The 14,879-nt window shown below is 37.6% G+C and overlaps 1 protein-coding gene across 1 annotated transcript; it reads left to right on the top strand.

The window, feature by feature from the left end:
- The first annotated feature begins 4,614 nt into the window (after window positions 1–4,614).
- On the top strand, window positions 4,615–5,559 carry LOC130837106 (olfactory receptor 7G2-like). The gene has a single exon (XM_057709897.1). It carries the CDS (start codon window positions 4,621–4,623, stop codon window positions 5,557–5,559), a length of 939 nt encoding a protein of 312 aa, XP_057565880.1. The 5' UTR covers window positions 4,615–4,620.
- The last annotated feature ends 9,320 nt before the right edge of the window (window positions 5,560–14,879 follow it).

Here is a 14,879-nt window from a genome sequence, read left to right as displayed (position 1 = left end):
CTCTTTCTGACTTACTTCACTCTGTATGACAGATTGTAGTTCTATCCACCTCATTACATATAGCTCCATCTCATCCCTTTTTATAGCTGAGTAATATTCCATTGTATATATATGCCACATCTTCTTTATCCATTCATTTGTTGATGGGCATTTAGGTTGCTTCCATGTCCTGGCTATTGTAAATAGTGCTGCAATAAACATTATGGTACAAGTTTCTTTTGGGATTATGGTTTTCTTTGGGTATATGCCCAGGAGTGGGATTACTGGATCATATGGTAGTTCTATTTGTAGTTTTTGAAGGAACCTCCAAATTGTTTTCCATAGTGGCTGTACCAACTTTCATTCCCACCAACAGTGCAGGAGAGTTCCCTTTTCTCCACACCCTCTCCAACATTTGTTGTTTCCAGATTTTGTGATGATGGCCATTCTAATCGGTGTGAGGTGATACCTCATTGTGGCTTTGACTTGCATTTCTCTGATGATGAGTGATGTTGAGCATCTTTTCATGTGTTTGTTAACCATCTGTATGTCTTCTTTGGAGAAATGTCTATTTAGGTCTTCTGCCCATTTGTGGATTGGGTTATTTGCTTTTTTGGTATGAAGCTGCATGAGCTGCTTGTATATTTTGGAGGTTAATCCTTTGTCCGTTGTTTCATAGGCAATTATTTTTTCCCATTCTGAGGGTTGCCTTTTAGTCTTGTTTATGGTTTCATTCTCTGTGCAAAAGCTTTTAAGTTTCATGAGGTCCCATTTGTTTATTCTTGATTTTATTTCCATGATTCTAGGAGGTGGGTCAAAAAGGATCTTGCTTCGATGGATGTCATAGACTGTTCTTCCTATGTTTTCCTCTAGGAGTTTTATAGTGTCTGGCCTTACATGTAGGTCTTTAATCCATTTGGAGTTTATTTTTGTGTATGGTGTTAGGAAGTGTTCTAATTTCATTCTTTTACATGTTGCTGTCCAATTTTCCCAGCACCACTTATTGAAGAGGCTGTCTTTTTTCCATTGTATACTCGTGCTTCCTTTGTCAAAGATAAGGTGCCCATATGTGTTTGGGCTTAGCTCTGAGTTCTCTATTCTATTCCATTGATCTTCCTTTCTATTTTTGTGCCAGTACCATACTGTCTTGATCACTATGGCCTTGTAGTATAGTTTGAAGTCGGGAAGCCTGATTCCACCGACTCCATTTTTCCTTCTCAAGATTGCTTTGGCTATTCGGGGTCTTTTGCGTTTCCATACAAATCATAAGATTTCTTGCTCTAGTTCTGTGAAAAATGCCATTGGTAATTTGATTGGGATTGCATTGAATCTGTAAATTGCTTTGGGTAGTACAGTCATTTTCACAATGTTGATTCTTCCAATCCAGGAACATGGTATGTCCCTCAATCCCACAACACACTTTTAAAATGAAGAACCATAATTCAATCCCAAGTTGCCTACATGGGAAGGAAAATGTTCATTGAATGTACTGTGTGAAAATTGGAATAGGTGGTTATGAAAGTCTAAAATGAGAGTATGATGTCTGCTTATATTGATGAAAGCCATAATAGATCACAGAGAACACATTAGATTCTGCTGTATAAAATATAAAGTACAGAAATTAAGGAACAGGAAGCATTCAATGGCTCTAAACCTGAAATGCCCCAAGTGTCTGAATTTTACATCTTAACTAAATTTACAAATGTCATTTATATCTAATACATAAAATATATTTTCACACAAAAATTGAAATCAGGCTTTCTGATACTATTAATTTGAGATGCCTTTGTTTGTAATTTTGTAAAAGGATCCAGCAGTTCATTAGAAGAGAAGTGTGTATATATATGTACAAGGTATGTAAAATGAAGGTGAGCAAGAACAGGTGAAGAGAAGGGGTAATGTATCCTTGCCTCACAAAGTCAGGGATTAGTCATCATGAATTCCTCTCTTCTATAGTCTTGGTCTCTAAATATCTGCACTGCCCAAGGATCAGAATGACACTAATAATACTTGTCTAATGAGGAGCTTTGGATATTGATTCCCCAGGGAACATGAGACACTATAAAGAGTCAAACGGTGACAACCCTTCAATGGCTCTTGGAAAGTGAAAAATAGGCACACTTTCCAGAGATAATGCTTCTTAACCAGAAACTGATTGTCTCATTTGGTCTCTCTGCCCTTTCTGAGTACAGATCTGGCTTCAATATCCAGCTGTCATTTCAAGGTTCATCTCACACTGATGCCAGTCAGGTAACTTAATGCACCTCAGTTAATGTTTTTGTAATGAGAAGAGCTGATTTACTACAAACTCATCTATGGGAAGTGATGAGCAGAGCACATGCATGAACTGATCAGAACCAAGCATCCCTGGGACTCCAGACAAACTGTCTTTTTGTTGAAAAATGCTCTTATTTGTTTGTATCAATGCTCACTCCATTCTCAGTCTGCTGTGCTCCTATTTTCTCTAAAAATGGAAAAAACAACTCCTTATCCTCCTGAGCAGAAATGTGCCCCTTCTCAATTTGATGACAGTTATATAATTTTATGACTTGATTCTTGTGGTGGTTGTGGGGAAGGGGTTTGGTCAGCTTTTCCTTCATGTCCATTTCTGCTTCTTCAGATACCACTGCACAGAAGTGTGTCTGCATCATTGCTGTATTTGGGCTATGAAATCACAGGGGAGAAAGTGAAGACACAGAGAGACAGCTAGCTGCCATCCAGTATACCTGTTCCTCTGTATAAAATAGCCACGTATTTATTATAAGAACAGCAGAGTTAGTATAATAAATTAAAAAATCCTTCAATTCATTCTAGAGTTTTTAAATGTTGACACTGTACCATATTAAGTAAAGTAACAAAATAATACACACATATAAAAGGCACCCCTTTTGCATGCCCCTCAGTTCTTGTTCTCCTCTTCCTAGAGAAAACATCACCTTAATGTGATGGTATCCCTTGTGCACTGCTTTATGGTGTATATGTGTTCATAAAAATACATGGATAAAAGGAACTAATATAGCAGCACGGAGAAATAAACATGATGTAACTTGCAGTGGAATACTCCCTGCTGATTAAAATTAATGAAAATAGATTAAATATACCAGTGATAAGAAAAGTTAAATTATGTAAGAATGCAAATTGTAAATGACATGTACTGTATGCTGAGTACTATGTTGGCTGCTCTTTATTTATTTCTCATCATTGCAACATGCCTATACAGTTTTGTAATAGTTCCCATCATATAAATGAAGACACCAGAGCTTTTCATGCAATTGTAAAATTGTCCCTATTCTCAAAGAAATTGCTGGTCCTGGATTAAATTCAGAGTGTTTGAGTCTATGTAATGCAGCAAATAATAAAGCCTGTCATACCCACTTCTCTCTCCCCCAGGTGAGAATACCACTGCCTTACAGAGACAGTCCTGTAGGAAGCCTGAGTATTTTGTAAGTATCATATGTCTTCTTGTGCTGTAATTCTCTGTCTTGCAAGGGCCAAAAGTTAGTGCTATTTACATGTAGTTTTTACAAGCCTATGCATTTCATTCTCTCTCACATTTATCTTTATTTAAAAAAATTATATGCTACCTATCACCTTAGGGGGAGAGGTCCCAATAGAATGAGATAGGGAATGTCATTGACATTTGCCCAGCTTTCTTAGAATTAATTGCTAATGCAGATGAGTTACATTTCATGAGGGAGTTTTATGAGCTCTAGTTTATAAGCAGCATTTCTGATCTTTGCTCAGGTGCACAGCGTATACTTGGATACATGTCATGACCTGCTACACATTATTTCATGGGTAGGAATGGACTTACACTGTAGGAAGAGAAAATATTTAGAGCATGGTCCTAGATCAGAATATTAAAATTTTAAAGGAAAATTATAAAATCCGAGTGTTGGTTTAGGATGCTAATTCTGTACTATCCAGCGACATCCACAGTGATCGGTTGAGAGAGTCAACTCAGCAGTCAGATCATCTGAGCTCAAACTTGGTCTTTTCCACACACTGCGTATTTCATGTCCATGATGTACCCTCACTTTACTAACTGTCCCCATGGATGAATGGAGTGATAGTATGATCCAACTCATCTGTAATTTGACAAGACCTTCAGGTGATTCTAAGGCAGGACAAAGTTTAGGCATCACGTGTTACAAGAGAGAGAGGATAACTTCATTCTCATTTTTCTTTTGTTTGAAGCAAGAAATATTTCTGAAGGAAAGGCTGTGTCTTATTCTTTGTTTGAGTCTTAGCCTTGGCACAGGTGTGATACACAGTTGGTGATCAAACAAAATAATGCCCAATAAAGAGAGTTGAGGGAAGAGGAAGTGTGAGAGATGTTGATGGAGGGACAAATTAGCAAAGGGAAAGATTTGCAACATCTCTTGGGTTCACAATATGCATAGAGTTTTATTTTTATTTAAGCACTGTTTAAAAAACTTTAGCATATGTATAACATTCATCTGGAGGGTCTGTTGAACTTAAATTGCTGGCCTTTACCTCCAGTTGATCAGCAATAACTCTGGAGTGGTACCAAGAATTTGCATTTCTAATAAGTTCTCAGTTGATGCTGGTGCTGCTCATCTGGGCACCATTCATTTTCTATTCTTTTCACTCTACTTCCCCAACAGATTTATTAAGAACATGGAACCCAGAAATCAAACAGATGTTTCAGAATTCCTTCTCCTAGGATTGACAGATGATCCAGAACTGCAGCCCTTCTTATTCTGCCTGTTCCTGGCTATGTACCTGATCACTGTCCTAGGAAACCTGCTCATCATCCTGGCTGTTAGCTGGAACTCCCACCTCCATGCCCCAATGTACTTCTTGCTCTCCAACCTGTCCTTTACTGACATCTGTATAAGCACAACCACCATCCCAAAGATGCTGGTAAACATCCAAGCACAAATACAGCACATCACTTACACAGGTTGCCTAACTCAGATTGGCTTCATGATAGGTTTTGGTGGTTTTGAAGATTTTCTCCTTGCAGCAATGGCCTTTGATCGCTATGTGGCCATTTGTCACCCCTTGAGGTACACGGTTATCATGAACCCCCGACTCTGTGTTCTGCTGATTCTACTCTCACTTTTCATCAGCACTGTGGTTTCCCTGCTCCTTAGTCTGATGGTGTTGAGATTGTCCTTCTGCCAAGACCTGGAAATCCCTCACTTCTTCTGTGAACTTGCTCAGGTCATCAAGCTGGCCTGTTCTGATACCCTCATCAATAACATTCTGATATATTCTGTAATTGGCCTGTTTGGTGGTATTCCCCTCCTTGGGATCATTTTCTCTTATACTCAAATTGTCTCCTCTGTTTTAAGAATGCCATCAGCAGGGGCAAAGCTTAAAGCTTTTTCCACCTGTGGGTCTCACCTCTCAGTTGTGTGCTTATTCTATGGGACAGTTTTTGGAGTGTACGTTAGTTCAGCAGTGACTGACTCTCCCAGGAAGATTGCAGTGGCTTCAGTTATGTACATTGTGCTTCCTCAAATGATGAACCCTTTTATCTATAGCTTGAGAAACAAGGACATGAAGAAAGCCTTGAGGAAACTTATTAGTAGGATATCTTCTTCCCTGTGATTTTGTCATCTACTTTAGATTTGGGTTTCTAGAATGAGGCAAGGGATTAGATATTCTGGGTTAGCCATAATGCCTGATACTTTCATTAACAAATTTTAAAAAGTTCCACAAAAGAATTTCCAAGTGAACAGTAACTTGAAGTTGACACCAGACTTTGCTTTTTGTCCAGCCCTATGATGTATGACACATAATTTCAATTCTTAAATTCAGTTTCTTTGCTCATTTCAATAGAAGTTGAGCCTGAAGTAATGGTTCTAGTTTTATTGATTTTTTTTGCATCACTCTCAGAAGAAGGAATATTGCCAAAATTATGCAGGAAAGGAAGTATTGAAGCAAGGCTGTGGTCATATCTGGAGTCTAGCTTCCTCCTGATCCATGGGAGGGCCATATCATTTGCACCACAGACTTAGGTATAGTGAAATAAGGGATCCTACTTTTTACACACCTACTTGTTGATGAATTAGATTGGTCACGGTAAACCATGACCTTCTGAGGAACATAGGTATATTCTGCAGTCAAATTCATTATCTATTAAGTGTGCATGATTAGATTATGTCAGTGGTTTGAAATGAGTGGGAGATATTTGAATTGCACTAGTGAGGAAACCTTCAGTTCGAATAACAAAAGGAATCTCTAAGTTTAATATGCCCAAACAATGAACATTGTGGTGCATGTTTCTTTTTGGATTGTGCTTTTCTCAGGGTATATGCCCAGTAGTGGGATTGTTGGGTCATGTGGTAGTTCTATTTTTAGTTTTTTAAGGAACCTCCATACTGTTTTCCACAGTGGCTGTACCAATTTGCATTCCCACCAGCAGTGCAGGAGGGTTCCCTTTTCTCTGCACCCTTTTCTCTGCACCCTTTCCAGCATTGTTTCCAGACTTTTTTTTATATTTTATTTATTTATTTATCATTTTTTGGGGGGTACACCAAGTTCAATCATCTATTTTTATGCACATATCCCCATATTCCCTCCCTCCCTCGACTCCCCTCCACCCTCCCCGTCCCAGTCCTCTAAGGCATCATCTATCCTCGAGTTGAACTCCCTTTCTTATACAGCAACTCCCCACTGGCTATCTATTTTACAGTTGGTAGTATATATATGTCTGTGCTACTCTCTCCCTTCGTCTCAGCTTCCCCTTCACCCCCCGCCCCCCCAAACCTCGAGTTCTCTAGTCCATTCTCTGCATCTGCGTCCTTGTTCTTGTCACTGAGTTCACCAGTACCATTTTTAGATTCCGTATATGTAAGTTAGCATACAATATTTGTCTTTCTCTTTCTGACTTACTTCACTCTGTATGACAGACTCTAGGTCTATCCACCTCATTACATATAGCTCCATCTCATCCCTTTTTATAGCTGAGTAATATTCCATTGCATATATATGCCACATCTTCTTTATCCATTCATTTGTTGATGGGCATTTAGGTTGCTTCCATGTCCCGGCTATTGTAAATAGTGCTGCAATAAACATTATGGTACATGTTTCTTTTGGGATTATAGTTTTCTCTGGGTATATGCCCAGGAGTGGGATTACTGGATCATATGGTAGTTCTATTTGTAGTTTTTGAAGGAACCTCCAAATTGTTTTCCATAGTGGCTGTACCAACTTACATTCCCACCAACAGTGCAGGAGAGTTCCCTTTTCTCCACACCCTCTCCAACATTTGTTGTTTCCAGATTTTGTGATGATGGCCATTCTGATTGGTGTGAGGTGATGCCTCACTGTGGCTTTAACTTGCATTTCTCTGATGATGAGTGATGTTGAGCATCTTTTCATGTGTTTGTTAGCCATCTGTATGTCTTCTTTGGAGAAATGTCTATTTAGGTCTTCTGCCCATATTTACAATAGCCAGGACATGGAAGCAACCTAAACACCCATCAAGAGATGAATGGATAAAGAAGGTGTGGCACATTTTTATACAATGGAATATTACACAGCCATAAAAAGGAATGAAATTGAATTATTTGTAGTGAGGTGGATGGACCTAGAGTCTGTCATACAGAGTGAAGTAAGCCAGAAAGAGAAAATCAAATACCATATGCTAACTCACACATATGGAATCTAAAAAAAATGGTAGTGATGAACCCAGTGACAGGCCAAGAATAAAGATGCAGTTTTAGAGAACGGACTTGAGGACTGGGTTGGAGGGCGAAGGGGAAGCTGGGATGAAGCAAGAGAATAGTATTGACATATATACACTATGAAATGTAAAACAGATAGCTAGTAGGAAACTGCTGCATATAACGAGATGCACTTTATGATGGGCAAGGACTTAGAGGGATGGGATAGGGAGGGTGGGAAGGAGCTGAGGGAGGGGATATGGGGATATATGCATAAATACAGATGATTCACTTCGTTGTACAGCAAAAACTGGCACAACAATGTAAAGCAATTATATTCCAATAAAGAGCTTTAAAAAAATATGCCCAAACAATAAGGAGAGTTATTGTTCACAACAGGGTCTTCATAGGGAGAAATGTATATAAACAGGAGAGTTGGAATTCATTCATTCCTTTGTGTGTTGCTTTGTCCTGGGATTGGTTCTCTTTAGACTCACCAGTGGTGGCACCCGATGAAGATGTCATATGTGGACATCTTCACCAGTGGTGGCACCAGATGAAGACATCGTATATGGACATCATTTTCAGAGACAGAACCCTGGTTATCCTTCTTTGAGTCATGTGATTATAAAATTTTTCATCGAGGAAACTAGAATATATTTCTGTAAAGGGGTGTGCAGTGGCCCTGGAAACAATTTTCCCATATCCTACTTCTTATAACATTAATATTATTTGATAAAAAGTTGATGTTGTAATAAACCATAATGGAATAGAATAGGAAAAAAAGTAAGTGTTACTTATTTCAAATTAGAGTCTTTGTAGAAGATGAGCTTATCCCATATTGTCTGAACACACCCGAAGTGTAATCAATGTATCCTAATAAGCTAGACAGAAAGGGAAATGACAGAGAAAAGGAGTAGGTAATGTAACGGTGTTGACTGAAATCGGATTTATTCAGCCAGCAGTTGATTTCCAGGATTTGATGATTTTTCTGCAGCTTTATTGAGATATAATTAACATATAAACTATAAGATTATTATGTACAATTTGTCAATTAGATTTTTTGTGCTTATACAGTTGTCAGTAAAGGAGAGATTGGAGAGAAAGAAATATATGGGGATGTGAAGATTGGAGTCAGAGATGACAGCCAGGATGATGAGCAGATTTCCCAGGAATGTGATCAGGTACATGGACAGGGACAGGCAGAAGAGGAGAGGCTGTAGTTCTGGATTATCTGTCAATCCCAGGAGAAAAAATTCTGAAGCATCTGTTTGATTTCTTGGTTCCATGTTGTTGACTAATCTGAAGGGAAAAGCATGTGAAAAGAAAAGAAAAGAAATTGGCCCCAGAGGAGAAGCATCAGCATCAACTGGGAACTTGTTAGAAATGCAAATTCTTGGTGCCACTCCTGATGTACTGCTTGTAAACTCTGGAGGTAAGGGCCAGAAATCTAAGTTTTATCAGATACATCTGGAAGACATATTTGATAGCTGCCATAGTATTAAAAACAGTGCTTGAGTAAAAGAAGTAATTCTATGCATATTGTGAACCCAAGAGAGTATCCAGATCCTCTCCTTTACTAATTTTTCCATCATCATCTCTCTCATCTCCTCTTTCTTTTACTCCCTTTCCTGGCTACTATTTTTATTGATCACCAACTCTGTTTCATACCCTGTGCCAAGTGCTGAGACTGAAACAAAGAGTAAGACATGACATTTCCTTTGGAAATATTTCTTGCCTTCAGCAAACAGAAAGATGAGAATGAAGTTACCCACTTTCTCTCGTTGAGTATGGTGCCCAAACTTTTTCCTGTCTCAGAATCACCTGCAAGGCTTGTCAAATTACAGATGAGTTAGATCATACTATCACTCCATTCACCTATGGGGACACTTCATCACCCATGGAGGAAGGTGAATTTATGTCATAGATACAAAGTACACATTGCTTGGAAAAGACTAGGTCTGAGTGCAGATCATCTGCCTGCTAGGTTGACTCTCTTGACCAATTGCTGTGAATGTCTCTGGATGGCAGATCATTAGCATTCCTAAGTCAAAACTCAGATTTTATAATGCTCTTTAAAATGTTAATATTTTCATCTTGAACAACTCTCCAAGTATTTTCCCTTGCCTGCAATATATGTCAACCTCTACTCATGAAGTATTGTATAGCTGGTCATGGCATCCACCCAAGGAACCCTTGCACCAGAGCAAAGATAAGAACATGTTGCCTACAAACTTGAGCCTTTAAGACTCCCTCTTAAAATGCAATTCATCTGCATTAGGAATTAATTCTCAGAGAAGCTGGGCAAATGTCAATGGCATTCTCTGTCTCACCTTAGCGAGACTTCTTCCCCCTAAGTCATAGTGGCATATCAGAAAAAAATGTTGAAAAGGAAGAACTCAATGAGACAGGGAACAAAATACATGGGCTTCTAAAAATAGATAAAAATAGAAACGATGGTTGGTCCTTTGAAGACAGAAGATTCCAAGGTAAGACAAAAATATGATACTTACAAAATAATCAGGCATCTTAACAAGACCGTTTCTGTAAAGCAATGGTCCTCCCTCACCTGGGGGAGACAGAAGTGGCCACGACAGTCTTTATTATGTAGTGTATTACTTAGACTTAAACATTCTGAATTTAACCCAGGACTGGTACTCCCTTTGAGAATGCTGAAAAGGGTTCAACTGAATGAGAAGCTTCCAAGTCCTCGTTGTATAATGAGAACTATCATCAAACTACATCTGGGTATTGCAATGATGAGAAAAGAATATAAAGAGAGCAGCCAACATAGTATTCAGCACCTGGGACCCCCATACTGACATTTCCTATTGTGATTTTCTTTTTCTGCCATGAACAATGGCAGCTGGCAAGTTTCATTCCTCAGAAGGAAGCAGTAGGATGGAGCAAGCCGAAGAAAGACAGTAGTGGGAGAGACTATCCCTAGCAGGACAGCTGAAAATTTCAGGGAAGAGGCTATGAGCTGAAAGATCAGCTGGGAGCTTTTATCATGTCGATAAGGAATGAAGGAAACATCCATGAAATAAATATTCATTTGCCACAAATACATGATGAAATACATAGCAATTAAATGTATTAAATGATATATGTGCACTACAAACTGTAAAATAGATAGCCAGTGGGAAGTTGCTGTAGAATAAAGGGAGATCAACTCAATGATGGGTGATGCCTAAGAGGGCCAGGACAGGGAGTGTGGGAGGGAGTTGTGGGAGGGAGGGGATATGGGGATATATGTATAAATACAGCTGATTCACTTTGGTGTACCTCAAAAACTGGTACAAGAGTGTAAAGCAATTATATTCCAATAAAGAGCTTAAAAAATGTATTAAATGATAAGATGAATTGCATGTGAAAATCAATGCAAATAATGAAAACGTATAAGGGAAAAATTTTTGAATGACAACGTACACAGCATTTGATAATTTTAAATATATATATTGAACATTTACAAGTGATAATTCATAATAAAAATAAACCCATAAGATTTATGTTTATTATGGTTATTCAAGCAAAAAAAAAAAATACAGGGATATGAAGGCTTGGTACCCAACCCAGTCAACAGTATCAAATTCACACACTTAAATGTCCTCGTTCTGGGTGTTTTCATTCCAATAAATAATACAGATACATATGGAGCTCCCACATCATGTGTTGGGACAGTCTTGATTATTCTCCTTCCCCAGGGAAACCACTGCATGAACATCATATACGTTAATTTTCAGCAATTTTTGCTGTAATTAGTGTTATTGTTCCAAAAATAATTGCATTCATTTGCATTTTGTAAGCTTTATGTAAGCAGGACCATATAGCACGTGTCATTTACAATTGGCCCTCTTGTGTAATTTACCTTTTCTTTATTGTTGATATATTTAGTCCTTCTTCACTAATTTTAATTACCAGAGAGTATTCCACTGTTTTATTACATTATAGTTTATTTCTTTATTCCCTAGCTGATAGGTATTGATTAATGCCTTTATCTTATATATGTTTATGAACACACATACAATATAAAGCAATGCATGGGAGATACTATCACATTCAAGGTGATTTTGTCTCAAGAAGGAAAGAACAAGAATTGAGGGAGATACAAAAAGGATGCCTTTTATATGTGTATTAATTCATTACTTTATAATAAAAGGCCTGAAGTTAATATAAAAATACATAATATTTTTGTCTGTGATATTAGGGAGTGTTCTAATTTCATTCTTTTATATGTAGCTGCCCAGTTTTCTCAGCACCACTTATTGAAGAGGCTGTCTTTTCTCCATTGTATATGCTTGCCTCCTTTTTCAAAGATAAGGTGACCATACGTACATGGGTTTATCTCTGGGATTTCTATCCTATTCCATTGATCTATATTTCTGTTTCTGTGCCAGTACCATACTGTCTTGATTACTGTAGCTTTGTAGTATAGTCTGAAGTCAGGGTCTGATTCCTCCAGCTCCATTTTTTTCTCCCCCTCTAGATTGCTTTGGCTATTCAGGGTCTTTTGTGTCTCCATACACATTTTAGAATTTTTTGTTCTAGTTCTGTGAAAAATGCCATTGATAACTTGACATAGGTTGCATTGAATCTGTAGATTGTTTTGGGTAGTATAGTCATTTTCACAATGTTGATTCTTCCAATCCAAGAACATGATATATCTCTCCATCTGTTGGTATCATCTTTGATTTCTTTCATCAGTGTCATAATTTTCTGCATACAGGTCTTTTGCCTCCTTAGGTAGGTTTGTTCCTAGGTATTTTATTCTTTTTGTTGCAATGGTAAATGGAGTGTTTCCTTACTTTGTCTTTCTGATCTTTCATTGTTAGTGTATAGGAATGCAGGAGATTTCTCTGCATTAATTTTGTATCCTGTTACTTTACCAAATTCTGTGATTAACTCTAGCAGTTTTCTGGTAGCATCTTTAGGGTTTTCTATGTATAATATCATGTCATCTGCAAACAGTGACATTTTTACTTCTTTTCCAATTTGGATGTCTTTTATTTCTTTTTCTTCTCTGATTGCTGTGGCTAAAACTTCCAAACTATGTTGAATAATAGTGGTGAGAGTGGGCACTCTTGTCGTGTTCTTGATGTTAGAGGAAATCCTTTCAGTTTTTCACTATTGAGGATGATGTTGGCTGTGGGTTTGTCATATGTGGCCTTTATTATGTTGAGGTAGGTTCCCTCTACCAGTTTCTGGAGAGTTTTTAAAATCATAAATGAATGTTGAATTTTGTTGAAAGCTTTTTCTTCATCTATTGAGATTATCATATGGCTTTTATCCTTCAATTTGTTTCTATTGATTGATTTGTCTATTGATTGATTTGTATATATTGAGGATTCCTTGCATTCCTGGGATAAGCCCTACTTGATCATGGTGTATGATCCTTTTAATGTGCTGTTGGATTCTGTTTGCCAGGATTTTGTTGAATGTTTTTGCATATATATTCATCAGTGATATTGGCCTGTAACTTTCTTTTTTGTGTGATATCTTTGGTTTTGGTCTCAGGGTGATGGTGGCCTCCTAGAATGAGTTCGGCAGTGTTCTGCCCTCTGCTATATTTTGGAAGAGTTTGAGAAGGATTGGTGTTAGCTCTTCTCTAAATGTTTTATAGAATTCTCCTGTGAAGCCATCTGGTCCTGGGCTTTTGTTTGTTAGGAGATTTTTAATCACAGTCACAATTTCAGTGCTTATGATTGGTGTGTTCATATTTTCTATTTCTTCATGGTTTAGGCTTGGAAGGTTGTGCTTTTCAAAGAACTTTTCTATTTCTTCCAGGCTTTCCATTTTATTAGCATATAGTTGCTTGTAGTAGTCTATCATGACTCTTTGTATTTTTGCAGTGTCAGGTGTTACTTTTTCTTTTGCATTTCTGATTCCATTAATTTGAGTCTTCTTGCTTTCTTTCCTCATCAGCCTGGCTAATGGGTTATCACTTTTGTTTTTCTTCTCCAAGAACCAGCTTTTAGTTTCATTGATCTTTGCTATCATTTCCTTCATTTCTTTTTTGTTTATTTCTGATCTGATATTTATGATTTCTTTCCTTCTGTAAACTTTGGGATTTTTTAATTCCTCTTTCTCTAATTGCTTTAGATGTAAAGGTAAGTTGTTTATTTGAGATTTTCCCTGTTTCTTGAGGTAGGATTGTATTGCTATGAAATTATCTCTTAGAACTCCTTTTGCTGCATCCCATAGGTTTTGGGTCATTGTACTTTCATTGTCATTTGTTTCTAGGTATGTTTTGATTCTCTCTTTGATTTATTCAGTGACCTCTTGGTTATTTAGTAGTGGGTTGTTTAGCCTCCATGTGTTTGTACTTTTTACAGGTTTTTTTTTTCCTGTTATTGATATCTAGTCTCATAGCATTGTGGTCAGAAAAGATGCTTGATGTGATTTCAATTTTCTTAAATTTATTGAGGATTGATTGTGACCCAGGATGTGATCTGTCCTGGAGAATGTTCCATGTGCACTTGAGAAGAAGGTGTATTCTGTGTTTTTGAAGGGAATCTCCTATAAATATCAATTAAGTCCAGCTGGTCTAATGTGTCATTTAGAACTTGTGTTTCTTTATTTAATTTTTGTTTGGATGATCTGTCCATTGGTGTAAGTGGGGTGCTAAAGTCTCCTACTATTATTGTATTACTATCAATTTCCCGCTTTGAAGCTGAGACAAAGTGAGAGAGTAGCACAGACATATATATACTACCAACTGTAAAATAGATAGTCAGTGGGAAGTTGTTGTATAACAAAGGGAGTCCAACTCGAGGATGGAAGATGCCTTAGAGGACTGGGGCAGGGAGGGTGGGGGGGACTCGAGGCGGGGGAGTCAAGGAAGGGAGGGAATATGGGGATATGTATATAAAAACAGTTGATTGAACTTGGTATACCCCCAAAAAATAATAAATAAATAAATAAAATTTAAAAAAATTTCCCCTTTTATGGCTGTTAGCATTTGCCTTATGTATTGAGGTCTTCCTATGTTGGGTGCATAAATATTTACAATTGTTATATCTTCTTCTTGGATTGATCCCTTGACCATTATGTAGTGTCCTTCCTTGTCTCTTGTAATGGTCTTTATTTTAAAATCTATTTTGCCTGATATGAGTATTGCTACTCCAGCTTTCTTTTCACTTCCATTTGCATGGAATATCTTTTTCCATCTCCTCACTTTCAGTCTGTATGTGTCCCTAGGTCTGAAGTGTGCCTCTTATAGACAGCATATGTGTGGGTCTTGTTTTTGTATCCATTCAG

This window comes from Hippopotamus amphibius, chromosome 15 (assembly GCF_030028045.1).
Source record: "Hippopotamus amphibius kiboko isolate mHipAmp2 chromosome 15, mHipAmp2.hap2, whole genome shotgun sequence".
NCBI classification, from domain to species: domain Eukaryota; kingdom Metazoa; phylum Chordata; class Mammalia; order Artiodactyla; family Hippopotamidae; genus Hippopotamus; species Hippopotamus amphibius.
Note: the sequence above shows the minus strand (reverse complement) of the source record. Positions and strands in the feature narration are given on the sequence as shown.